Below are 27,147 nucleotides of genomic sequence, written 5' to 3'. Positions count from 1 at the left end.
GATGAAGCAAAAAGCAGCAGCTTGTTTGTAGGAGGAAGGGGCACTAGCCAGAACCAAAGATGAAAAATGAGTGTTTTTATTCACTTGTGTGCTCCTCTGGCTTGTTGGTGTTTGCCTGGTTCTGGTGTTGCCACAGTGGTGTTCAGCACATTTTGAGGGCAGCAAAAATAACCATCTCTGTCTGTGAGGTTAAAGTTGTATATATGACTTTTTATTAGGGAAAAATATCTTGGAAAAATACTGTGTCCGTTTAGCTGGCCATCTTTTTCCTACAAAGGGAGAAACAGCTCCTCCTTTGCCGCAGAGGGAGCAGGCAATTCCACCTCTCCTTTGTTCCCTTCAGGTGATGAACATCCCAGAAATAAGGGTCTCTAATATTAGAGTGTATGAGAGGATGGACCACTAGGGACACTGATGTGAATTCATTTTAATCATGCTGGCAGTGCAATTTATTACCCTGGAAATTGATTTAGCAAGAAGCATATGAACAAGTTGTGACTATCAGATAACATGTTGATTTTTTCTAGGAAAGGGGAAAAAAAAGAAGCGAATCACATGAAAATAATTAATTTGATTCTGGGCTGTAGTCAAAGATAGATGTTTATTTTTTTAAAAAAGATTCATGTATATTATTCTAAGGCCTTATTCACGTGCTACATTTAGCATTGTGGAGTCCATTTCCCTAAAGAGAGGCCAATTAATCATCTAAATGATTATTTCTTCTCAGAAAGATATGTTTGGAGGTCAAAGACAGATAGGTAATATGCTTAACAAAAGACAGAGTATTTCAGTTACCTATGGCCACAATATGGCTGCATAACAAATCACCCAAACACTTGGCGGCTGGTTAGGCAGCAATATTGTGGGCCTACATGGCAAAGGGATTATATATTAGTTGGGACCATGAACGTGACAGTCTCCCATCGGGTGGTCTTTCTCTGTAGCTTTCTTAGTTTTACAATATTCTTGGGCTAATCTTTATCTAGGAGATTTGAAAAGCATTCCTGAGAACAGCCACTAAGATTCCATTTGAGAATAAGAAACAGTATCTATGAGTAGAAGTGCCCTATCACTCAAAATTATATACAGTACACAGTACAGTATGCCTTTTCTGGTTAATTTAGAGTTCACTGGAATTTTATATGAGGGCTATTGAGATGAATGTACAAATGGAAGCAAAATCATTTCCCTTGCGGGCAGGGGTGGGAGGGGGCATGGGAAGTCACTCAAACCACTTCTGGACAGGAGAGAATCTCCATATCAATATACAAGAATTATTAGGCATTGCTATCACTTTCTTACAATATACAGAATTTTGAAGTTCTCCCCATAAAACCAGAATCTGATAACTCAGAATGCTGTTTTTCTAGCATCTAGAAAATGCCTAGTTTTCCATGGAGACACAGCATTTTTCTCTGTGACTGCCTGGTCACATTATGGTTGACTTTGACCACCTCTACCAGATTATATGTCCATAAATACTGTTTTCATCATTTGACTCACCCCCGCCAAATTTTCCTTGGCTTCTTGTCACTAATTCTATCTAGTCTGAATCCTTACCATTCATTGAGTTCTTTATAATCTTTTCCACATCCAATATTACATGCCACTTTTCTCTAAAACACAAACCCTGCCTTAGTCCAGTTACCTCCTGTCCTCCACATGTATAATTTCTCAGCCAAGCCTTATATGGAATCTCTCCTTTTTAACCTATTCAACCCCCTCCTGTTGGGTATATGGGTGGTACCAAACAACCATCACTTAATCACCTGCTACCTTTGTATTGTTTAGAATCACTTCATGTCTGCCAATTCCAACTTGATTGTAAACTCTTTTCTTTAGTTGACTATATTCTACCCTGCCAAGCATCATTATGAGCATATAAAACCATACATTATATACTTATTTTTAAAAATTTTATTGATTCTTTTTTAAATCTATTTTTAATTGTTAACAGAATTATAGATGTCTTCAATTTTCTCCCTATTTGCCTCCCTCCACCCAACCCCTGCTCCACCCCAGGCCTTTACCACACTATTGCCTATGTCTATGGGCTATGTATATATGCATATACATTCTTTGATTATCCCATCCTTGATTACCATTCATTTGTATGATTAAAACAAGAATTGAATATATGGCGAGAGATAGAGATAAAGGACTTTTTCTGAATCTTGATCCTTAAACCTTCCCCTAGAACCTGAAACCTATATCATGGGTCTGCCTTGACTTTTTGATTGGGTTTAACGGCAGAAAGAATCTATTTCTTGGGAGCAGTCACTTGATATTTCATTATCAGAGCAACTGCTCAAGATAACTATAATCCACAAAATTAGATTTTATATTATGTCCAAAAGTGATACTCCAATTTGTAAGGTAAAAAGTCCACTTCGGTACAAAATGAAGTGATTGGACTCCGTGCGGGAAGAGAGGGTGTAGTGAAGGCTGTCCTGTCTGGGCTCACTGTGGAGACCTTTCACGCAGGCTGCTGCAGCCCCTGGGAGTGGCAGATGCCACCAGGTCTGGTTTGCTCCACAGCAAATGAGAAGGCACAGTTTTTCTCTTCCTTTAAGAAAGCATAGATTTTTGTCTGTTTTATTCACTTGTGTCTCTCTATGCCTATAACAACCTCTGGCATAGTTCAGATGCTCTGAAAATGTTTGATATTGAACAAAAAATGCTTATTTTTCATTCTCTGATCAACATACTGTATTTATAGTTTTTGAAAAATCCTGATTTGGTGGTATTTGAATTAAACTGTTTTCCCTCATGGATGCAGAAACTCAGACAAGAATCCCAGTTTTATGACAAATGTCCAGTCAAGAAAAAGAGAAGTTAATATAATTTGAACCAAAATGTGGCACATGTGTATTACACATTTATACATTCTTATATGCCTACAGATGTTTTATTTGGTAGAAATCTGCATTCTACCTAGAAGGAGTCATATTATATTTATGTTTACTAATGAATGTTCCATTAGATTTTTGTGGCACAAGCTTTTATTCCTTCCTATCATAGTTGGTGAAAATATCACATGAAATCGTTTACTTATTGATATACAGTTTTTATAATAATTGTATTTGGCACACATAAAATAATAAAAATATTTTGAGACAAGATGTATTTTAGTACTAGATGCTTTTGTTGAATACAGTTCCTACTAGAAAGGAAACTTTTCAGATGGCTTAAAGTAAAATTCTGTGATTTCTTATTCTTCATCCACTATCAATATCCGCATGCCACCAGATGCTGGTATTATTACTGGATACCTTTCTCCGTTGTGTCAACTAGACGCTGGGTAGCCTTCAAGTAGTTTTCAGGCCAATATTTTTTCTTCCTGCCTGACATGAGCATTTCCCATAGGTCAAATTAGACAATGGATAACCAAGTAAATGTATTTCAGCTATGATGGCTTCTGGGGGAGAAAATGGCCCAACACACAAATTTGTCTTCAAAGTAGCAAGCACTTTATCGATCTCTGTTTGTTGAAAAAGAGGAACTCTGAGCCAAACTCCAACTAAAACAGCAATTAGTTAGGAAGTGCCTTGGGCGCAAGTAGAAATGGTTAATTCGCTCTTTAGGGGAGCGCAGACTAAAAGTGGAATCTTATTGCTAAACATACTGGTTAAAATAGAACTGTCTGTAAAACAGAAAAAACAACTGGAGTGTATTTCCCCATCTCCAGCATTATAAAAATGCCTGAAAGTTCTTTGACAGGGACACTCAAACATGGGCACTGTCACGTGTCTGTGCACTTCTATGTGCATTTTCAGTAGCCTCGGGAAGATGACTTCCTGTCTGGACTTTCTTCTCAGCAGTGATAGCCTTGGGATCCACAGGTGCTTCCCTATATAAATTGTGTTTATTCCTGTTCCTGACTCTTTGGCATTATAATATTGTCAAATCACTTTAGCAAAACTATCTTTTGGGGGTTGGAAGTGGAGGGCAGGAACTAACCAGGATCCTCCAGACATGATGAGCAGCAGGATCCTAAGCCAGGAACATTTGGGGCCCTTGTGGGAGGGACTCAGCTCACATTTCTCTGTCGCCCAGCAGAGCTGGAGACTAAAGCATGCTCCTGACGGTTGAAAGTACAAGTGGAGAACCCTAAAAGACAGTTAGAAACTAAGAAATACTAGAGTCAGATCACTTTTTCCAATTGGCCCTTCTGCCAATTTCTGTTCCAACTTTTCTCTTATATTGTAGGCATCACGGGCCTGACAGGTTTCTAATCTATGTGGATAACAAGTGATTATTTTCTTCATAGCAAATCTTAGGAGATTCTCAAAGACTTCATTTGAAGAGCAGTGATTGACATTATGACACCGATTCCAATGCCACACTAGTAATGGTGCCATAGCTAGTTCATTTGTGGGTCTCTGTGACTTATTTCCATCTTCACTGCTAGTTGTTGATGGGACACTGAGTGGCTAGGTGGCTAAAGGCAGCATAGGTATGTCTCAAAGAGTCTTATACAAGTACCCGACTTGCATTGGTTTGACTATCATTTTTTGACTTTACAATGGTGTGAAAGTGATACGTGTTCAATAGAAACTGTATTTTGAACTTTGAATTTTGATCTTTTCCTGGGTAGTGATACTTTCTCATGATGATGGGCAGTGACAGTGAGCTACAGGGTTAACAGTCAGTACTCTACAGTGTACTGTGTTGCTTGTGTGTTTTTGGATATTGTGTTCTATGCACGTTTAAGGTAGGCTAGGTGAACCTATGAGGTAAGGTGTATTAAATACATTTTTGACTTAAGATATTTTCAACTTATGATGGTTTTATCAGGACATAACCCCATGGTTAGTCTAGGACTAGGTGAATTAGTATACTGTATATACACACCAGTATACATGCAGCATTTATGTAGAGTGGCTACAGTTTCCTGGGACTTTTCCAAATCCACCTTTATTTGGCTGTGAACTGAGAGTATACTTATCATGCAAATATTTGGAAAGACAGATTTTTAAAAAAAAATGTAATATTGTTAAGGACCCATGACTCAGTTCAGCATAGCTTAAAAACTCTCCTGATGTACACAGTCTGTCTCACCTGAGCATGAAGAATTTGCTGCCCTAGCAATCCCGGGCTCTTGAGTTCCCAGTTTAGAACTGGTGGAGTTTCAAAACTCTGCTGAGAGGCTAAAATTTGACAGCTGGAGAGGTACCAGGATTTTCATCAGTCATGGCCCTCTTTTTGCATTGTAACATATAAGGGAGATGACCTTGTGCTTTAACAGGATTTCACAGACATGACTGCAGTGCCTCTTGTATGGTTGGCTACATTTTCACAGTCTCCGAATGCTTCAGAAAACACACTTCTGTTGATATTCACAGAAAGATAACTTGAAGAATTGGAGCTGTCATTTGGGAGAAGTTCTATAGCCAAATTATTTATTGCTTTGGCATTCTTTTATATTTTTTCTCTTCCACAATCAATATTTATAGAGTTTTGACTGAACAAGGTTAAAGATACAGGGATATGTTCATGTAGATATGAATGTGTGTATATAAATACTTATATGTATATGTATGTATACATCTCAGTGTATATATTTTTCCTAAAATAATGATAAACTAAGTTGATTGTTAGAGAATTAGGTGTTCTGGGAAAAGGCTGGTCAATATCATGATTCTAATGCAGCAAATTATTCCCAGAGTTATAGATGACTTTTTCTGATTTCCCCCTCTGGTTGCATTTTAAAACAGCATGAATACAGTCAGAACATTTCTTATGATTTTCTGAGTGCTAGAAAATTAATCTCAAGATTTCTGAGTTGTCAAACTTGGGAAAGAAATGAAAACTTTCCTCTTGTATCCTAAGTTCTTGGTTATCGGTTATCTGAGCTACTGATAATTGATCACTAGGTAACTCATAAGTTGGTGAAATGCATTTGGCTGCTTATATATGCTTACAGGTGTGTTTCTGATGTTCTGGAATTGTGATGCATTTCCAATAAATTCAGGCTACAGATCAGGATTGCCATTATCACTTGTATTAGGTATCATTATTCTGGACATATTGACCAATGGAGTGAGATGGAAAACCAAGTGAGAGACAAACAGATATTGAAAAGATGAACAGCCCTCCGCAGAAACAAAAAAGGGGCAAAGTAATTCAACAGGCCATTTACCAAAGAAGAAATAAAGATTTCTATTAAGCATATGAAATAATTTAATCTTGCTAGCAATAAAAAAATAACAGGGTAGCATTTTTCATCTGTCAACTTTGGCAAGATGTTAAAAATGATGATGGCTATCATTGAAAATGTCTGGTATGTGGAAAGGGTCTCATAAGTAGCTATTGGGAATAAAAATTGGCAAGTGGTTTTTAAAAAGCAATTTTAAAATATACATCAAAATCAAAAAAATGTGCATATTCATTGCTTTCACAGTTCATAGTTCTACTTCTAAGACTTTACTGTGGGCAATGCCTCTTTTCTTTTTTGCATTGCTAATCCCTTTGAAAATCAGATTAAAGTGAAAATCAGATGTACAATGGAAAAATGCAATATATAGAGTTTGCATTGAATTTCTCTGATCATGTGGTGATTGCCAGATTCCAACAAAATGACAATACCTTATATTGTTCGGGGGTCAGAGGAGGACCTCATCTCCACCTGTTGCTCATGGGAGTGGGGTTGTTGTGATATCCCTAGAAAAAGAATTTTCTGAGACTTGCACAGGAGAATAAGTGATTTTTATTTATGTGGAATTAAATCCCTGAGTTTCCAAGATCCCATTTTCCCTTGTCCCAACAAGGAAGAAGTGTAGCTGTGGCTACAATAGGAAATATTGTCTTGCTGCAATATGATTCCTAGTAGGGTGGGTGGGTTCTTTGATGGAATCAGTGAGGAGCTCCAAGAGCCTTTTTTCTCCTTTTGCCACTGGGTTAAATTGCCACCAGGCCAAGAAGAACGGGCAGAGATGGACAACATCCAGTTTGACTTGGGCTGTACACACTCTAGGCAGGCCTTCTGGTCACAGAAGGAGCCTCATCTGCCAATTCTGGGATTGCACAAATTCAAGGCATGTTAAATGACAGTGTAGGGGTTTGCTGCTTTTGACATGAGACACAGAGACTGTGACTGACAGTGAAGGTGGTAGGAGATGGATGAGAAGAGCTAATCCATGAGGGAGAGTGCTGGAAAGTCAGGGCAGGTGTCTCAGTGTGGGCTTGAGACATCTGCTGTGAAAACTAATGTCCCAGCTTAAAGACATTCAAACAGAAAGAGAAAATTCTCCCTTATTCCACCTTTTATTCTATTCAGGCCTTCATCTGGATGGTACCCACCCACATTGGCCAGGGCAATCTGCTTTATTCAGTTTAAAGATTCAGATGTCCATCTTATCCAGAAACACCCTCACAGGCATGCCCAGAATAATGTTGAAGTAAGTATCTTGGCACTCCGTGGCTCAGTCAGGTAACATGAAATGAACCATCACACCACCTTCCTGGTAGAACGAGGAGGAATGAGCTGAACCAGCACAAGCTCTGTCAGTGATGGGACTTTGTCCGCCTGCAGGTCTATGCGTTGTCCTGTAGGTCTTTGGAAATTGTATCACATTTATCATCTCAGCCTCTTGTGAGGCTGCGATGGAGAGAATGTGAGACCATGGAATATACCAGTAATCCATGGGAATAATGGTGGGAGAACTCAATCAAAAAGTCCATATATAAGACCCATGTCTTGTGGATTTACAGGGACATTTTCACCATTATAAAGAGATAGTTCTGCCCTAGCTGGTTTGGCTCAGTGGATAGAGCATCAGCCTGTGGACTGAAGGGTTCCAGGTTTGATTCCAGTCAAGGGCACATGCCTGGGTTGCAGGCTTAATCGCTAGTTGGGAGCATGCAGGAAGCAGCCGATTAATGATTCTCTCTCATTGTTGATGTTTCTCTCGCTCCCTTTCCTTTCCTCTCTGAAATAAATAAAAATATATTTTAAAAAATAGATAGTTCTTAAAACAATGAAAAAAAAATTTTTTTAAAAAAGGGATCTGATTTCCTGGTCTGAGTTTGTGAGTCATGGTTTCTCTATCTTTGCTTTAGGTGTATGAGGTCCCAGGGTTTAGAAAGTCAGAGTCACCTTTCAAGGGGATTCAAAGGATACAGACTGAATGTTTCCTTTGTTCTTCCTTTGCTGGCCACACAGACTTCCCTTCTGATGCTGTTCACAGGTCTCCACCTGGCATTGCTGGGCTACATCTTCTGCTTACCTGGAGTGATGGCCTCCATGGCTCTTTGCTGGAAAATCAGAGGGAAGCATTCTCAATGTCTCCTGGACAGTGATTGCACACCTGCTAGTAGCAACCTACTGGGGCTGAGAGTAAGACTCTCTTGACTGCAGAGCAGGTGCTTCTTGAAAAATAACAGAAGAGCTTTTTGCTTTTTTTTAATCCATCAATATTTGAAACTTCTGCTCCAGTGAAAGTGCACTCTTACTAAATGTTCTCACTCAAGTGGTCATTCATCTCAAACATATCCTATGAGTCTGCTTCACTCCTTATTCTTACTTTCCCAACATTCAAAAAGAAAGTAACTTTCATTTTTTCTCCTTTTAAGAATACATTAATCCGTAGTGACTTTAACCAGACATCCTTCAAAACCACAATATGTAAGTCTCTATATTTTAAGTACTTCTGTGTTTCTAAATATTTGACATCACTCTCCTTTCTTAAATCTAGTAGGAGAATGCTGTAGGATTTTTTTCAATGTGATAATTCTTGTATGGAGGTAAATAGTAAAATAGTAACAACATGATCAAATAGTCACAATATTTCCTTGGGCAGAGCTCAGTAGTTAGAAAACAAAAACGCTATGGTTCCGAGATGACTTTTAACTAAGAATATAAAAACGTGATGGGCTAGTCATTAAAAATTACTTTCACATCATGCCTTGGTTTTTTATTTGGAAGTAGAAAGTAAATGTGACATTTAAAGCTCTTGAGTGATTATAGATTTGATTGCCAGTGGTATTATTTCAGAAGAGCTGCTGCTTGCTTATGGAATATAATTTAACCTGTCAGATGTCCACTTCAATTCTTGCATATAGGTGCACCAGGACACTTAGACTAGAATGTGTCACATAGCACTAAAATAGATTGATCCAGTCATCTTGAGGGGGTGGACTTTCATCACAAACAGGTCCTTGGTTGGATGTATCTTAAAACTAAATTTACTCTTCAAGATATAAACATTGTTTAGTCAACTAAATATACTCATAGAAATGTTTTTATTTTAAATTAGCATTGAGCCAGGGGCAAATGTATTCACTGATCTTTTTAACTTACTGGTATGAAATAATTTAAGCTACAAATATGTTGAAAAGTTCTCATAAAATATTTCCATGTGTACCTTTCAGCGATATAACCCAAGCATTTAGTAGATTGTTTATTCATCTCCTCTCGCTCTCTCTTTCTGTTCTTCTCTCTCTCTCTCTCTTTCTCTCTCTCTCTCTCTCTCTCTCTTTCTCTCTCTCTCTCTCTCTCTCTCTCTCTCTCTCTCTCTCTCTCTCTCTTTCTCCCAATAAGACATTATATTCCTATATTTTGGAGTATATAGTTCTTACAAACTAGAATATTCTCTTATATTACCATTCTGATATATATCCTCATGTATGAAGACATTCTCTAATATAATTATCAAAGTCAAAAAGTTAACATTTATGTAATAGTAGTAGCTAAGCCACAGACCTTATTCATACTTTGACAATTATGAATTAATGTAATTTATATCAAAATAAAATAAAATTATGGCTGAAGAGTACATGAGTGGTCTATTTAGGGTTCCTTAATCTGGAGCAGATCCTCGTTATTTCTCTTTTTGTCTTTTATATTTTGGAAATGTTGGACACACCTCCATTTGGGTGTGTCCAACATTTCCATGATTAGGTTCAGGTGATTGGCAGGGAGGTCACAGAAGTGTCGCTATGTCCTCACAGTGTACACTACTTTATCACGTGGCTATACTGGGGTCTACTAGGATTCTCCACTGAAGATATTACTTTCCATTTGTAATTAATAGGTGTCTTGTGGGGAGATACTTTGAAGTTATATAAATATCCAGTTTCTCATCAAACCTGTAGTTCCTAGTCCTTAGCATTCATTGGAACCTCTTCTTGCCTGAAACAGTTATTTCTGTGGTAGTTGTCAAATGCTGGTTTTCTAATCTCATCATCTCTTTCTGACTTTATAGATTTGCATTCTGCTATAAGAACTTTTCCTTCCATTAATTTATTTTTAAACGATTTATATCAATATTAACTCATGGCTTCTTTCTTCTATTGTTGGTTTTAATCATTATTATTATTTATTTTGATAGTCAAATTGTCCTCCAGTTTGGCCATTAGGAACTCCTTTAAGCTGACTCTCTTCTCTGTCAAATTGTCCCCCAGTTTGGCCAATAGGAACTCCTTTAAACTGACTCACCTCTGGACAAGTTTTTGTCATTCTTTGAATACTTGCTTACTTTCTGTTACAGCATGACGTTTCTCCAAGGAGGGTGGGCTGGTTCCTTGCTGTGTAGACTGATATTTAAAACACTGGATTTGGGCCTCAGATATGCTTGTTACTAGTGACACGTCATGGCTTACAGTGTCCCTCAGCAGGCACTCCTAAGAAATATGTTTGTCAGTGATGAATGTGTTTATACAAAAACACACCTCTATATGAATGTCAATGTGTACCTGTCTACATATGTTGAAAACCATAATTTGTTTGGATTACTCCAATTCCAGTCTGAAGCCACAGGGTTTTTTTTAGACTTTCTCCTTTTCATGTTTGTAATGCCCTTCTCTAACGATGAGGAAACCAGTTCTCAATATTTGAAATACTATTTTTAGCTTAATCCTTTAATACACATAGAGTAGGCTCAGAATTGCAAAGATACCACTTTGGAAAACAAGCTTACTAAACAAATCTCAATATTGGTTTAGAGTCCTTTCTTTCTTCAACTTGAGGGCAAATAGTCAAAATACTCAAAATGTTTCTTGGGTATGTTTTCTCTCTCTTCACTGAAGTTGTGTTTTTCATTTGCATTTGGTTAGCTTTACTCATTTTTTATTTTTTTCCATTTGGAATTTTTCTTCCCATATCTCTTGATTACATTATTTTGTTGATATAATTCTAAGTCATAACTACACAAAAGATGTCCTTGGAGAAGTGTCACTTCTCTATTCCTTCTACAGCATCCCCTCCCCCCTCATTTCAACCCTACTCTCAACCACTCATTGTTGGTAACCAATCTCTGGTTTTCCTTTTTGTGATTCTTTTCTCAGAAATGAACAGATATAAGGTGTATGTTTTACTTCCCCTTTTTGCTTACATAAAATAGATAGTTTTTGTTCACTTTGCTGCTTTTCACATAATATACCCTGTCATTCACTCCATATAAGTACAAAAGCTCTTTCTCATTCTTTTGTACATATCTGTAATAGTACATTAGATAGATGTATTATAATTTATTCAACTGCTCACTTTTGTATGAACATTTAGATTTTTTGTATATTTTGTAATTACAAAACATGCCATAATGGATTAAACTTATGATTGTATATTTTCACATTAATGGAGGATATTTTCAGCGTAAATTCCCAGACAAGGCATTGCTGGGTCAAAAGGCCTGCATAGTGTTGTTATATGTTGCCAATTCCCTTGAAAAAAAAAAGTATCAGTTTGCAATCTAACCAACAATATGTGAACGTTTCTGTTTCTCCATCCCCTTGCCAACATAATATGTACCAAGTTTTTTAATTTTATCTATCTGATAGGTATCTCAGGATACTTTCTTTTTCTTTTAAATATTTTTTTTATTGATTTCAGAGAGGAAAGAAGAGGGAGAGAGAGAAAGATAGAAACATAAATGATGAGAGAGAATCATTGATCGGCTGCCTCCTATATGCCCCACAACCCTGAGCATGTGCCCTCCTGGTTCATGGGTTGACACTCAACCACTGAGCCACACCAGCCAGACTATTGTTCATTTCTCTAATTATAAGTAGAACTTTAAGTAAAATTCAGTCAGGTAAGGCATAGTCAATAAGTTTCATTTAGGTTTCTATAAAATATATCAGTATTCTACTTGATCATAGTTTTAACTCTACAGAAGATATTTCCATCATACATTTCAGAAGGGGAGAGGGATAGCTGTAATACTCTCAACAATAAAGATAAAAAAAATAGTTGCAAAGGATATAATATCTATCATATTTTAAATACTGTATTTTAAATAAAATTGCTACACGGCTCTTTTTAATAGAGTCAATATAATCTAAAAACCAAACTGCATCTCTTAAAAACATCATGAACAAACTCTTCTTTAACAATCACATTTTATAAGTTTTCTTTTCCTTCCTGGTCTGTAATAACCCTTCCATCGCCTCCCAATGTCATCATAATATATGTAAGTATATGCTGGAAAGCCTTCTCTTGATCATCCTCTGAGATTACACAAATAATTAGATATTCAGATCAGAAATCTCATTCTAGTACCAAACTTTACTAGTAATTTTGGGAACACAAATAATCAAAAGGCACAAGCAAAACATGGTGACATTTGGGGCTGTCTATGTGGCTCTTTCAGTCTTTTCTCACAGCATCATAAATGGTCTAGCCCACATTAACACAGAAGATACCTAATACTGTACGTACTTATATTAGTTATGCAGAAGAGAGCCCTTTCAATCTTTAACATCTTTATTTTATACTTAGTTACACAGTGTATGAGGCAGTTTCCTGGAAGCCATGTTCCATAACTCTACAGATTTTGTATTTGTTGACCATCAGCAATTCTAGGCAAGCAGGTACATCCTGCAAAAGGCATTCTGTAGGTCAGGTCTTGCCTGCCAGCAAACACCAGATGGTCAAGTTAACACGGAGATTAGACCAGGTCATTTCTTTCTTTTCTGGGTCACCTCCCCATTCCCCAATGAAGGGAGAGAACAGATTTCAGAACTGTTGCTTAATCATTTACATCCCTCCTTATCCTATTTCCTGTGCAAGAAAACAATATAATTGAAATTTTCAAAAATTATTTTCTGTGACCATACGTTGTCTTTGAATTTGTTTGAATTATCTTTATAATTAGTATGCATACCCATTGATTAGAATATCATAAATATGTTTAAAATTTGATAAATAAACTACACTAATAAAAGAGAAAGATGTAAATTGACCGTACCTTTGTGACACCCACCAGCCAATCAGAAGTGAGTATGCAAATTAACCCAACAAAGATGGTTAATTTGCATACACAGGCACCAGTGGCAGGGGTGGGACGCAGGCATTCCACACCGCCCCAGCCACTCGGGGCCTCTGGGCAGTGTGGGAAGGCAGAAAGGCGGCTCCGGGGCTGGAGCAAAGGCGGTGCCAGCAGCCAGGGGAAGGAAGGCCCATTCTTGCATGAATCTTCATGTATCAGGCCTCTAGTTATAAATAAAAGGTATTTTTAAAGAAAAATAATGCTGCCCTAGCCATTTTGGCTCAGTGAGTAGAGCATCAACCTGCAGACTGAAGGGTCCAGGGTTTGATTCTAGCCAAGGGCACATGCCTGGGTTGCAGGCTCGATCCCCAGTGTGGGGTGTGCAGGAGGCAGGCAATCAATGATTCTCTCTCATCATTGATGTTTCTATCTCTCTCTCTCTCTCTCCCTTCCTCTCTGAAATCAATAAAAATATATTAAAAAAAGAAAAAAGAAAGAAAAATAATGCTGAATGAGATGACTTTTTTAATTAAAATTTTATTGAGATGATTGATTCACATACAGTGGTTAAGAAATAATTCAGAGAGATCCCATATATACTTTACACTGTTTTCTCCAATGATAACACTTTGCAAAATATAGTATAACTAGAGGCTCAGTGCACAAATTCGTGCACAGGTGGGGTCCGGCTGGCCCGCCACAATTGGGCCGAGGGGGGTCGATCGGGGGTGGGGCCGGCCAGGGGGAGAGGCTGCAGGCAGTTGGCTGGGCCCACCCCTTGGTCAAACCCCTGGTGGAGAGGACAATTTGCATATTGGCCTTTTTATTATATAAGATATCACATTTATGCACTCCCCTAATGTTATTAAGATTATCCAGTTTTACTTGTTCTTATTCATGTATTTACTTAGTTCAATGCAATTTTCACATGTGTAAATTCATGTTTTCACCTCTACAGTCAACACTAAGATACTACAAATGTTTCTCACAACATTGACTCCTCCTGTTGCCCTTTATAACCACACCCACCTCTCTTCCATCTCTAACCTCTGGCAACCACTAATCTGTTCTCCATTTCCAAAATTTTGTCATTTCAAAAATGATGTATAAATGGAATAAAATAGTATGTAACAATTTAGATCTTTTTTGTTATTATTTATTTTTTACTCAGTAGAATTCCTTGGAGATTCATCCCAGTTGTTTGGTGTGTCAATAGTTCATTTTCTTGATGAGTAATATTCCATGGAATGGATATACCTCAGTTTACTTAACTGTTCACCTGTTGAAGACATCTGAACTAATTCCAGTTTTTGATGTGTACAAATAAAGCTGCTGTGTACATTCATATAAAGGTTTTTGTTGGAACATAAGTTTTCATTTATTTGGAATGCTTGCTAATACCATGTTTAGTTAACCTCCATATTACGTCTCTTTTCAAATTTCTTTTGGCCTTCTGTTAAGAGCTGTAGACTTGTATCCAAAAGACTTCGTGTTTATTTTATTAACTCCAAGCAAATGTTGTTTCAGGATTATTCTTTCTAAATGTTTAGTGCTTTCACTGGTCCACTCCTAATGAGATGTGCACTAAGAAAAATGAATTGATAAAGTGCTACAAAGACAAAAATTGGTAACATTTCTCACCTGCCACATCGTTTGCCCCTTGAATCCATTTGTCAGGATAACTCTCAAGCAGTGTGTTTGATATCGATTTATCATTGAGAGAATATTCTTGTTGTGAACATTTAAGGGCCTAGAGAGAGCTCTGCTGAATTTCTATCCCTTTCCAGGACACTCTACTGTTTAGAAAGCAGAAGGGGACAGATCAGACTTGTCAAGAAATAAATTGTTCTTTGCCACTGAGTGGAACGGTGCCAGGTTTGACCATTGGGCAAGCTCACCAGAAGGAGCCAGATGAGGGAATGTGTGCTTCACTGCGGTGTCATTTTTATTAAGTGACTTTGTCTTCAGGAGCATACTTCGGTGCCTTTCAGATAAATCACTTCTGTCTTCACACATCTAAGAGCCATTTGACAGGACAAATTGCACATTGGGACTGCTTTGCTAAGCACAAATGGGACACAACATTTCCAATCACTCTGCATCATTGGAACTAAGTTACAATATGAATAACAGAAATAAATCTGTCACTTAAACACCTAATTGTGAGACATATGCTGTATTTCACAGCTGAAGCAACCTTCATCTCGGTTAGAGTGCAAAAACAGTACTTAATTACCCCTCAGCAATGGGTCTTAGTAATTATTTTCCCCCATGGTATACATTTACATAATAAAAAGAAAACATATTCCCCAGTTATATTTCTATTAATATTTTCACAGATTCAATAAACATAACCCAAGAAAATACTTGGGAAGAACTGCTAAACAATAAAAAAAGTATTCTCAATATCTGTGACTGTAGGAAAGTTACTGGAATTAAAAAAAAAATCACTAAACAAAGGCATATGTGTAAATGTGTCCTAGAAAATATGGACTTTAGAAAGTCTGCATTCTACTGCCAACATTGTTGCTACTATTAAAAAAGCCTTTCTGGGTTGTCACCATCTCCTTCAGGGTTAACAAAAGTATGCTGTTAAAAGTTTGAGGCAGGTTCTCCCCAGGCAGTCGGCTCACTTGCTTCCCCTGGTCAGCCAACCAAGCCAGGCCAAGCAGATATTCGGCAGAAGACTTTTAAGGGTAGCCTTATAGGGAACAGTAACGATTGGTCCTCATCTCAGTCTGGCCATAGGACAGTTGGGTCCACTCTTACACTGATGAGTGTTAGGTAGATCTGCCAAAAAATAGACCCTAGAATGGCACCCATGACTCACTTTGGAGGAAAAAACACACACCAAGTTTTGTTTCAGAATCATATGGGCTTCCTGTAAATGACCCACAGAAGCCTGGGGGGCTGAAGGGTAGGACCTCAGAGCTATCTGCCCAGGCATGCTCTGAGCAGAGGCCAGGCGTCTCATGCTGACCTTCCAGGCTCTCAGCTGCCTTTGTTGAGGAATGTGCAAAGCCCTGCCCAGCATGGCGTTTAGTGCCCAGAGCAATTCTGCATCATATGGTGTCTGACCTGTTGGTACATGACCCACAGGAGCAGAGTTGGGGCCAACTGAACACATGTTTGATATTTTCTCTTCAGAGTTATTCTTTGAAGTGGGGATTGTTTGCTTTGGAAAACACCATTTCAAAGTTCTTGAGGAATATGATATCTGAATATTAAGTATGCATTCTTATCTCCTTTCAATTATTGATGCTAGCATCAGAATTTAAATCTCTGGGCAATGCAAACACATCTCAGGTTAAGGACTCTTTAAGGGTTTAACTCCAAACCCTTTTCAGAGTGTTTAACAAGACCCAGTAGAGTGTCTGACACCTTTTCAGGACTCAATCTCAGGTACATGCTTGAAGAAATGGCCTAAGAGAAAGTAGATGGTATAAAAATGAAAAATAAGGGGTCTGTGTACCCTTCAGGGAAAGAAATTGGAGTAGTGGAAAGGTTCTTGACCTTGGGGTGGAGGACCTGTGTTCCATGTCATGCTCTTTGAGCAAGATGATTGTGGCAAATGCCCTTTTCTCCTTGTATATTAGAATCATCATCTCTGCATCACAGACAAGGTGTTAGGTTGGTATGAATGTCACCATTTAGCTCTAAAAAGCCCATAATGCTGATATACCTTTGAACAATCAAAAATTAATTAAATATAATCACCAGTATTTTAAGTTTAAATCCTGAGAAAATTTGCTAGTAAGTTCTCCAAAATAAAGAAGGAAGATACTAAAGAAAGGTAGACTAGATGCTGGGTAGCCTAAAACAACTTATAATTTTGCTACAAGATTACAATGAAGGGAAGATGGGAAGATCCCAAGAGTGAAAATGCAAGTGTCTATTACCTTAACTGTCCAGTCATGGCAAATGTAAAGTCACCAATGACATTCTTACTGCCAGTCCATTTTGTTTGGGAGACAAGTCTGCCTTCATCTTTTACCTCCATGTCTTCCTTGCTCTCACCTGCCTTCCCCTCTCCCTTGGCACTCTTCTAAAGCCCTCAACCTGCCTGGTTTTCTACTTCAGCAGCATCTCAGAAAGCCAAAGTACAGTGAGTGTCAAGACTAATGAACCTTCATTGAACACAGTTTGATCCAAGGGATGAATTCCAAACTGTGGGTACCTTTGTCCTACTTATGCCATATGAGAGTTAAGACCTTTTGGAACGAAAGATAAGTTTTCCGGATTCATTGAAAGTACTCGGGGAGGCTTCTGTGTGCTCTTCTCCCTAAGGCCAGCCTTGCACTTATAATGTTGAGTGCAGTGAATTTAGTGCTAAGCATCGTCAGTGTACTTGGAATGTAATCCCCAAGACAGCAGGGAGTTTTGTCCATTTTGTTCACTAATATACATAATTCCTAGTAGGTGCTCAACAAACACTTACGACATGAATGTACAGATAAAGAAATTTAATTTTTAAGTTCAAAGCTTATCACTTTTATATTTCTCACAATAACTTCATGGATTTCACTATAACCAACATTTCTCTTTTAATACCTTCTTCATGGCCTAAAGCATGTAATACAGGTTCAAGGTCATGATTAGCATTGTGCTTGTGTTTGCATTATGGGTCCATCTCCACTTGTCAAAGTGTTAGTGAATTTGTGCTTCTCTGTGGTGGGCAAAGAAGGAGTATATTCAAGCTGGGACCATACATCTTAGGGTTTTGTCTTTTCCTCTTCCTCTGAAATGTGCAGGTGGGAATTAATGTGGGAGCAAAGAGCTTGACTCTAGTATTTGACCCCAGGTTAAGAGAAGCTATTTTTTTCTCATGTTTTGTCTTGTAGCCCAAAGGCTATTAGGATGCCCAGTTAAGGTGTCTTCAGCCTGTGTTCATATAATGTGATTTTATGTCAGATGGGGAAAGGAAGTCTCCTACAGACAATGAAAGAACACCAAGACCTTTCATATCCCAAGAAAGAACTCTGGGGAGTCTTTGTTCCTGTCATGTCATCCCAGAGAAACCCCACAGTAAACCAAACCAAAGCTGGGCTCATGAGGTTTTGAAGCCGGGTTGATCCAGCCTGGAAGGTAGAAGATCCCCAGGAAACTAGGTGCTTGGGGTCTTCTGTGATCATCCATCTCACCTCACATTCTTGTTTAGGGGAACTTATCATTATCCACTCCATCTGACTGCCCTTTTTAGGGTGAGGTTAGTAAAAATCCTAAACAAGGGTTTTTCAGGTAAGAATGAAATATGGATCGTCCACCCAGAGGAAGGAATGGAATGGTGTCCGCTCAGCTTGAAGGATGCATTTCGGCAACCAGGGTTTGTTTGCCACACATGAGCAGGGAATGGTAACTCATGAATGGAGAGCTGGCTGGGATGTTGGAAAACTCATGGGTGGGAAGGAGAGGTTCTGAGGACACCGGTCTCTCCTGATCTGACACTGTTAACGCTGCAGACACTCTGGCGCGCCCGATGGTTCCACAGCTTCTATGTATTTCCACATGCTGTGAATATTCTCAAAAAATGTCTTCAGTCAGGCCTGGGTTTAGCCCATTCACACATTGTCTGCATCTGGGGCATTGGTTTATGCCATTGAATGATACATGGGGAAAAACTTTCATTTTTTGCTCTGTTGATTTCTCTCAGAATGATTCATTCTTAATACTTTCTTTGCCCAATACCTGTTTCTGCAACCAGAGAAAAGATGCTAGTATTTACTGCATATTTCCAACTGATTTTTACTCCTGAAGAGTCTTCTTGTCATCTTCCAAGTCCCCTTGTTCCAGCACCCTGGGCGGTGACAGCTAAAAAAAACAAATCTGTCTACCCTTTTGGACATATTTAGTGACCAATTTCTTGACTCGTTTTTTCTTGTCTACTTTGTGGCTATGGAAGATTGCAGTTCTTAAGAATGAGGCTAAGAGGGACTTATTCACCTAGCAGACATTCACTCCTTTCATAGGAGGGCAGGAGAACAAGATCCTCATTAACCAGACCTGACATCGGTGGCTGCACAGCTATGTTGGTGGTGGGTCCTCCTGAAGCAGCTTTGAATACTGAGTCCTGTGTTCTTACTCACAAGGAGGAAGTGCCCACAGAAGGGTGTGCAAGGAAGTCCCCCACAGGAATACTGTGGCCAGAAGTGATCTAGCAATACATTTAGAGTAAGTCCCTGAAACAGTGATGGCAGAGGAGGGTGCTGGAATAACACCTACATTTCAGGGTTTCTGTGCAGTGAGACACATGTACTCTGTGGTCCCTTATCCACAGAGGGCACGGCTGCATGCACAACAAAAGCAAATCGTTGGTATTTTGAGACAACTAATTTAAAAAAGTTTTTACTCTATTTCCCTTGAAAAGCAGAGCCATATGCTATCTTCCTTCTAAACCAAAATATATTCACTTTTTTCTTCAGTGACGTATAGGCAGCTACATGGGTTAATGCCAGATTCTGGAGAATTTAGTGGGAGATTTAGGAAATGGGCAGGCAAATAGCAAGCAATTGACTGACGAAGGGAAGTGCACAGGCAAAGTCAGGGATCCTTCTGAGGGGAAGCTATGTTGGGAGGTCATTTTATCATTTTGCATTCCATTTTTAAGGAAACTGGGTAATTATTTTTATTCCATTTCTAGGGAAAATCTATTCAGATCATTCTTTTCCTATATGTCTTTAAGAAGTGTCAACTTGTTGACTTTATGTTGTATTTACATAACCTCATGGGATTTTAGACAATGTTATCTGCTCCACAAAGACAACAAACAAGAGTTTCATTGACTTCCTAAGGTTCACCCAGCAGCATAAGTTTTACCCTCTGACTCCTGCTCTGTGTTGAGTAGATCCTGCAGGAACCAGTTCATTACTGGGACTGTTTAGAAAGGTTTGGGCAGAGTTAGCTCCTTTGAATCAAGAGAAGACTCAGCCAAGAATCTTGCGAGGCCTGAGTTGAGGGGACCCCTGTACATTCAAGCAGCAGGAGCTGCTGTCACTAGGAAACCAGCCATTTGCTGGCACTTCGGGGGCATTTTTGCTAATTCTGTGCTGGTAGGAAGGACTTGTCTGTCCACCACCGCCTCTGTGGCCTTCATTACAAATTGAGAGCAGACATCAATTGTGGTTCCCCGGGAACACTTGGTGTGATTGTTGGCCCTTGTCAGTATCCCCATGGAGCAGAGTCATTGCATGAGCCACTTACGACTTTCTTCCATCTGCAGGCTTGGTAACACTCTGCAAGATGAAGCTAATGGAATATTCAGGATCAGTGCTAAGAACATACGTATTTAGGCTTCTCTTTGCACAGAAAACTTGTGGGAAAATTCCAAAAGTCTCGAGTTCTTGAGATTAACTTTTATTTTCTTTGATTTCATTTTAAGTATATTCTATATTTTTTTGAGTTTTAGAAAACAGATGATATAAATAAATTATATAATAATATAATAGGATATCATATACATGTATTATTTTATTATTTGTGCACTATTTTACCTGACAATTTTCTAGGGTTTTTACTTCTCACTTTCTGCAATTATAAAACAGAATACATTTTTAAAGAACTGCTTAAGCCTATATTGTCATGGAGAAGAGTGTCATTGGCAAAAGCACCAAACAAAAAAAAATGTTGTTCATTCTATGGAAGGACCTACTATATTTGGATGCTCATATAAATCCAAAATTTCTCTGATAGTCCAAAGATGGGAAAAATGAATAACTGGCTGAAAGTGAAACCAGTTGTAAATGCCTCTCATCTGATAGCAAAATGGTCCAGGAATTCAACATGTGTCTTTTCAGGCTATCTTTTCTAAGCAATTTTCTTCACAAATAATCAAAATATTCCTGAAATCCCAACACTTGAAAGTATAAGTTATGTCTCCCAGTGCTACCACCTCACCTAAGGTTCTTGTCTTTTAAAATGGGTTAGTGATAATGACATTAGATCCTGAACCACAGTGCTGTCAGTGAACCTATAGATACCATGTGCTTCTCACTTGAAGTGTGACACAAATATTTGTTACTACTCTTCAGTGTCTGTGTGGCTTGATTTGGTTGAGGATGTATGTTAGTGGGGACTTAGGGTCTTATGGTTAATGTGTAGAGTGCTAGTCAGATGATCATGGTGAAAGAGAACCACTGATTAAAGACACTTCCATAATAAGTTTAATTTCAAGAGATTACATATATGTATTATGTTGTACCTCAGTGTTTTAAAATTGTTTTTATAAATGTCTGCATATTATTTGTAGCTTTCATTATTGCCTATTAAACTTTTTGAGCTACTAATCTCCACTCCACTGTTCTCTAAAGCACACTTCCACAATAAAACTTTATGTTCCTTAAAATCTTTAGTTTTTTAAGTAATAAATATTTATAAGGGAGGATTATATTTTGTCTTCGTTGTCAAAATGTTACCACTATGAAATTGCTTCCTGTTGGAGTGAGTCATTTACCACTTCTAATAATGTTTTACAGCTCATCCTTTAGTTACATTGCAATAGAAGACACTGTAATTTTTTAAAACTTGTGTGTGTGTTGGGGGGCAGGGGAAGGGGTGGGATGAAGGTGTGATCCTATTGGCAAATCAAAGGAGTTTCCCTCCATCAGAAGAATTTTTGTATGAAATAGAAAGTTATTTCTAGTTTCAGTGGAGAGTAGAAGAGAGTATGCTTTCACTCCAAGCACTGAAACTTGTTCTCCCCATTTGTGTTTAAACTTCCAGAAGTAAAGATGTCATAGGAATGAATGAGGTACTGATACAGGTACAACTTGGATAAATGTTGAAAACATTATTCTAAGTGAAACAAGCCAGACAGGAAAGGCCACATATTGTATGATTCCACTTATATGAATTAGGAAGAATAGGGAATCCATAGAGACAGAAAGCAGGTTGGTGGTTGCCAGGGCCTTGGGAGAGGGGATAACGGAGAAAGATTGTTTTAATGGGCACTATGTCGCCTTTGGGGGTGATGAAAATATCTTGGAGCTAGTTAGAGCAGATAGTTGTACAACATTTTGACTACTAAATGCTACTGAATCATATGCTTTAAAATGGTAAGTTTTATATGATGTGAAATTTCAAAAATAAAGTAAAAAATAGAGCTGTTAAAAATAATAAAGATATCACAAAGTACCACATACAGAATGTACATTTTCAGTAAACGGTATTGAAGAACCCTGTGTTGTGCATTTGCTCACAAAGCCATCTTTATTATCTGACTCCAATCCAGAGAGACACGGAGCTGTTCAACCAGTTGCCCTCTTTGGGGCGTTTGAGCATTTGCAGTATCTGAGTTATTTTCTCCCTACAGTGTCCTGTCAGTTTTGCCTTTGAAATATCTTTGCCATGTGTCTCCTCTGTCCTTCCCCACTACCGACACTCCTAATTCAGTTCACCTTTGCCTCCAGGCTGGGCTGTTGCTACAACATCTTGCCCGAGCATTCTGCTCTTAGTCGGCCCTCCCCATCCATCTTTCTTCGTGGCATTATCAGGTCTTCCAAGTTTTCAACCTTGATCAAATCCAGGCCCTCCTTGGGCTGTAGATTTTTAGTGGCATTTCATCAAGAGGAGAGAAGTCCCCACTCTGGCTTCTGCCACAACCTAATGTGTGGTCAGGCCAAAGCAGCCCCTTTGCCCACCTGGGGCTTTTCCCGCTGCAGCCCTTGCTTGCCTTTCTGCTCCCTCCTTCTCACACCACTTTGACTTGCTGGGCTCCTATCTGGCTTTTGAGGTCCTGATGATTTGAAATTTAATGACTCTTCTCTCTGAGGCCTTTGCCAGCAAGGAACCACACTTCCTTCCACTGAATGTTCAGGGTACTATGTAGTACTCATTGCCACCCTTTTCATGGTCTCCCTTACGTTATAATGATGTCTGTGCATGTGCAGAGGTCCAGTGGTGTGTCCGGTATGATCCATCCACCTGGTGAACCGTGAAGCTAGGATTTAAATCTTGACTCTGCCTGCCTCTGAACAAATATCCACTTGCTTCCCATTGATTTTTGGGCCACCCCATCTTCACTTTACCCTTCTCACATGCCCACCTGTCATATTGCCATTATGTGTAACTAGAGGCCCGATGCATGAAATTCATGCAAGGGGCTTGGCCCTCGCAGCCTCAGCAGCTTGCCTCAGTCCTCGCAGCCACCCCACCTTCATCCAGAAGGTCAACCGGAATGACATCTGGAAGGTCGTTAAGCTGTCCAGTCTAATTAGCATATTACACTTTTATTATTATAGATAGGTTTTGAATATTTCTAGAATGTGCAGCTTTTATGCTTCTTTACTAAGGAGCTATGTTTTTAAAGGGACGATCCAATTAACTCTTGTTTGAGAGATAAAGCACAAGAAATTGTAACTACTTCACTTCTGTGCTCTTAAAATTTTTGTACGTGGCCTTTATAGTCCCACTAAATGTCAATATTGATTTGGAATCACTGTGACAAAATGTCCTTTCTCACCATTTCCATGGACCTTTTTTTCTAGTCTTTTCTTCCTCAAATCCGTAGTATGTATATCTATGTCACTAATTTTGCACCAAATTGTATACTATTTTGTGTTATTTCTTAAATTATGTCTTCAGTATTATGCCTTTCCATAATGATAGCAGTTCTATCTGTTTTGATGAATGAAAAAATGAAAGAATAAAAAAATCCCTTATTGGTATTCTTAAACACGTTTTTAAGAAATCACTGTTTGAATCACTTGGAATTATTTTCCTTTGTTTTCATACTGCCCATCTAGCTATTTGATAAGCAAGCATTCTCAGTCTCCAACCATCTGTAAATCTTTCATTTATTATCACTATAACCAGATGGTACCCATCTATTCCAAAACTGTTTAGGTTGAAAAACAACTGTATTGCTATATTTTCAAAAATTACCTTGGAAGGAAACCAATCATGTTTTAGGCCATAATTTAAACAGAACATTTATTTCCAGTGTCCTTGGCATTTGCTAGAAGCAAGAAGCTCAAGGGAAAGTGAACACTGACAGATTTGAAAAGAGAACCAGACTAGGAGATGTTTAATAAGGATTTTGTTTTTCAGATGCACCATCCTTATGACTCCTTCCTATCATTAAATTCTGCTTGTGTTTGGTTGAAAATAAACTTCAAGTGCCTGTACAATTATAAAGAAATGCCAAATTATGTAAAATATCATCACTCTAATAAGAGTTTTAAAGGGGGGTAGGAAGATGGAGAGTAGTTCTCTAGAAATATATTTTTAAACTTCAACTCTAATATTTAAAGAATTACAATATTTTTGCCAAGTGGGCCACTTGTTAGGGAGAAAGGGTAAAAATTCTGATGGCAGTTATGACATTTAGGGAGCAAGAAAGATGTCTCTCCACCTTCCCATGTGACACCATGAATGAGAACATTGAAATGAACAACTAGCACAAAGAGTTTACTATTGACCAACCCCTTTTTCTTCCTCTATTTCCTCTGCAGGTTACCTATCTGGGTAAAGTCCCTACCACAGGCATGCAGTTTTTTTCAGGCTGCACAGAAAAGCCAGTCATTGAGCTCTGGAAGAAGCACACACTAGCCCGAGAAGATATCTTTCCAGCCAATGTCCTTCTGGAAATCCGACCATTCCAAGTGTGTCTCCATCACCTTGACCACAAAGGGGAGGCTACGGTCCACATGGATACCTTCCAAGTGGCTCGCATTGCCTACTGCACCGCTGACCACAACGTGAGCCCTAACATCTTCGCCTGGGTCTACAGGGAGATCAACGACGACCTGTCCTACCAGATGGACTGTCATGCTGTCGAGTGCGAGAGCAAGCTGGAGGCCAAGAAGCTGGCCCACGCCATGATGGAGGCTTTCAAGAAGACTTTCCACAGTATGAAGAGTGATGGCCGGATCCACAGGAACAGCTCCTCTGAGGAGGTCTCCCAGGGATTAGAATCCGATGACGGCTGAAGGAACTTTGGGGGCTTCAGAAAAGGCAGCATTGGTCCAGGAATTCCAGACCATATGAATATGCAACGATTCAAATTTCAGATGAAAGACTGCCAAACTATTGGCCGACCAAGCTTTTTAAATTCAGAAGAGCAACTCTAAATCTAAAGAAATGTATTATTAAAGTAATTACGTTACATTGAAATCTGCTGCTGCTGTGACTGTGAGGAGGGTGGGAGTGTGGATGGGGAGGAAAGTTCTAGACTCTCTTTCTTTTTCTTTGCTCATTCCCAGTTGCCTCCCTGTAGGAGAGCTCCATGCTGATTTTCACCATTCTCAGGCAAAGACACTGAGGCTGTTATTTGATGGACAATTCCAGTTTGCCTTATGAAACCCAACAAGAATGTTAGATGCACTTATCAGATCATTAGTCAAGGGGGCAGGGAATGCGTACTGATGCTGGTGTGGAAGTAGCAGGGCTAAAGGAAAAGTCAGGTGGATTTGAGCCTGAGACTCCTCTCCCGTGTTTCAGATCCTCTCCTCAGTAAGCCAATCAGCACAGCCTTCATTGAGCTTTACAACTAACAGTCTGATAGTTGGCAGTTAATTCACAGTTAAAGATAATGCTTTTATTTACATAAATATATCAAGTAATGCCCTCTTATTGTATTCACTTCATCTATTTTCTTAGAATCCTTGCAACTACTAATGACCCTTCCCTCCTCCTGCCCCATCCACCCTTGTTCCCCTTCTAACCCATGCCAACATCCCCACAGGGGTGGATTCTCAACATACACTGCAGGGCACCCAAAGGGAGGAAAATTGCCAAGCAGATGAAATCAACCATCAAACCAGCTAGGAGTTTAAAACAACCACCACCACAACAGAAACCTTGGAAAAAGGGAATGTGTTATCAGCAAGTGAACAAACTCCATGCAGGCTATCCTTTCGTTCAACCCTGATTTGTGGTAACTTATGGTCCTGTCTAATGAGTCCTTCCAGGCAAGCTTCAAATCTGACTTGGTGTCACCAAGGAAGCCTTGCCGCCATCACTCAACCTTGCACTCCAGTGAGTTCTCTAAACTTGGCTTGTCTACGTCCAACTTAATCTAAAAATAAATCTGACCCTGTGACCTTCAAATCAGGAACATCTCAGAGTCAGGATCGCCAGTGCATTCACTGTTTCTAATGCGAAGTTCTCACCAAAGTTGAGATTTCTCGGTTTCTTGGATCTTTCAATGTCATAAAATGCCAAGGGTCATCACTGTATGAAATTGAGAAGATTTGTTAAAATACAAACATTTAAGGCTGAGAGCAGATGGCTAGTTTCCCAGGTAATGCTGCGCATTGATTAAAGTTGGTTTTTAATCCTGGTGATGGTAGGGGCACTGGGGCACCTTACAGAAAGAAGCCTTAAATGAGAGTTAATAGCATCTGGAGAGCAACCGTGTTGGTGTTTTGGTCTTTGTATCTGTGTGTCCCTATATGCATCTGTGTTGTGTATATGTACCCCCATGTGTGGGTCTGGGTTTAAAGCATGTAGAATTAGCATGGAGTCATATTGAGGAGAACCCGCCCCTTGGAGATATGCTTGCTGCTTTCCAACACATGTAAACTATTCTTTAGCATAAATGCATTCATTCTTTAATAAAATATGTTTGCATTAATAAAGCTGAGGCGTTTCCTACTTTATGTCTTTCCTATTTATGTAAAGATAGAGCAAATTAAGTAAATAGGGAATTCTATCTAAGCACATGTTCAAGCTTGGTCATAAATAACCCATTCCTTGATTATGCTTAAAAAATTATGTTTTCTTTTTTTTTTAAAGATTTTTGTAGAGAAAGGAAGGGAGAGGGAGAGAGAAATATTAAGACATGGATTGGCTGCCTGCCTCCTGCACACCCCCTACTGTGGATTGAACCCACAACCTTGGCATGTGCCCTGACCTGGAATTGAACCAGCAACCTTTCAGTGATGGGATGACGCCTAATCAACTGAGCAACACCAGTTGCTGCATTTTATTTTCTAACACTCGATTT

General features: G+C 38.9%; 1 protein-coding gene across 1 annotated transcript in view; it reads left to right on the top strand.

The window, feature by feature from the left end:
• Window positions 1–26,760, top strand: part of PID1 (phosphotyrosine interaction domain containing 1) — a 199,803-nt gene extending 173,043 nt beyond the window's left edge. The window contains exon 3 of the mRNA XM_079783208.1: window positions 24,653–26,760. Coding sequence (XP_079639334.1) covers window positions 24,653–25,129 — 477 coding nt within the window. The 3' untranslated portion in view covers window positions 25,130–26,760. The remainder of the gene's footprint in view (window positions 1–24,652) is intronic.
• The last annotated feature ends 387 nt before the right edge of the window (window positions 26,761–27,147 follow it).

Source organism: Cnephaeus nilssonii (genome assembly GCF_951640355.1).
Source record: "Cnephaeus nilssonii genome assembly, chromosome: 10".
In the NCBI taxonomy this organism is placed as follows: domain Eukaryota; kingdom Metazoa; phylum Chordata; class Mammalia; order Chiroptera; family Vespertilionidae; genus Cnephaeus; species Cnephaeus nilssonii.
This window is presented reverse-complemented; position numbering and strand designations above follow the sequence as displayed.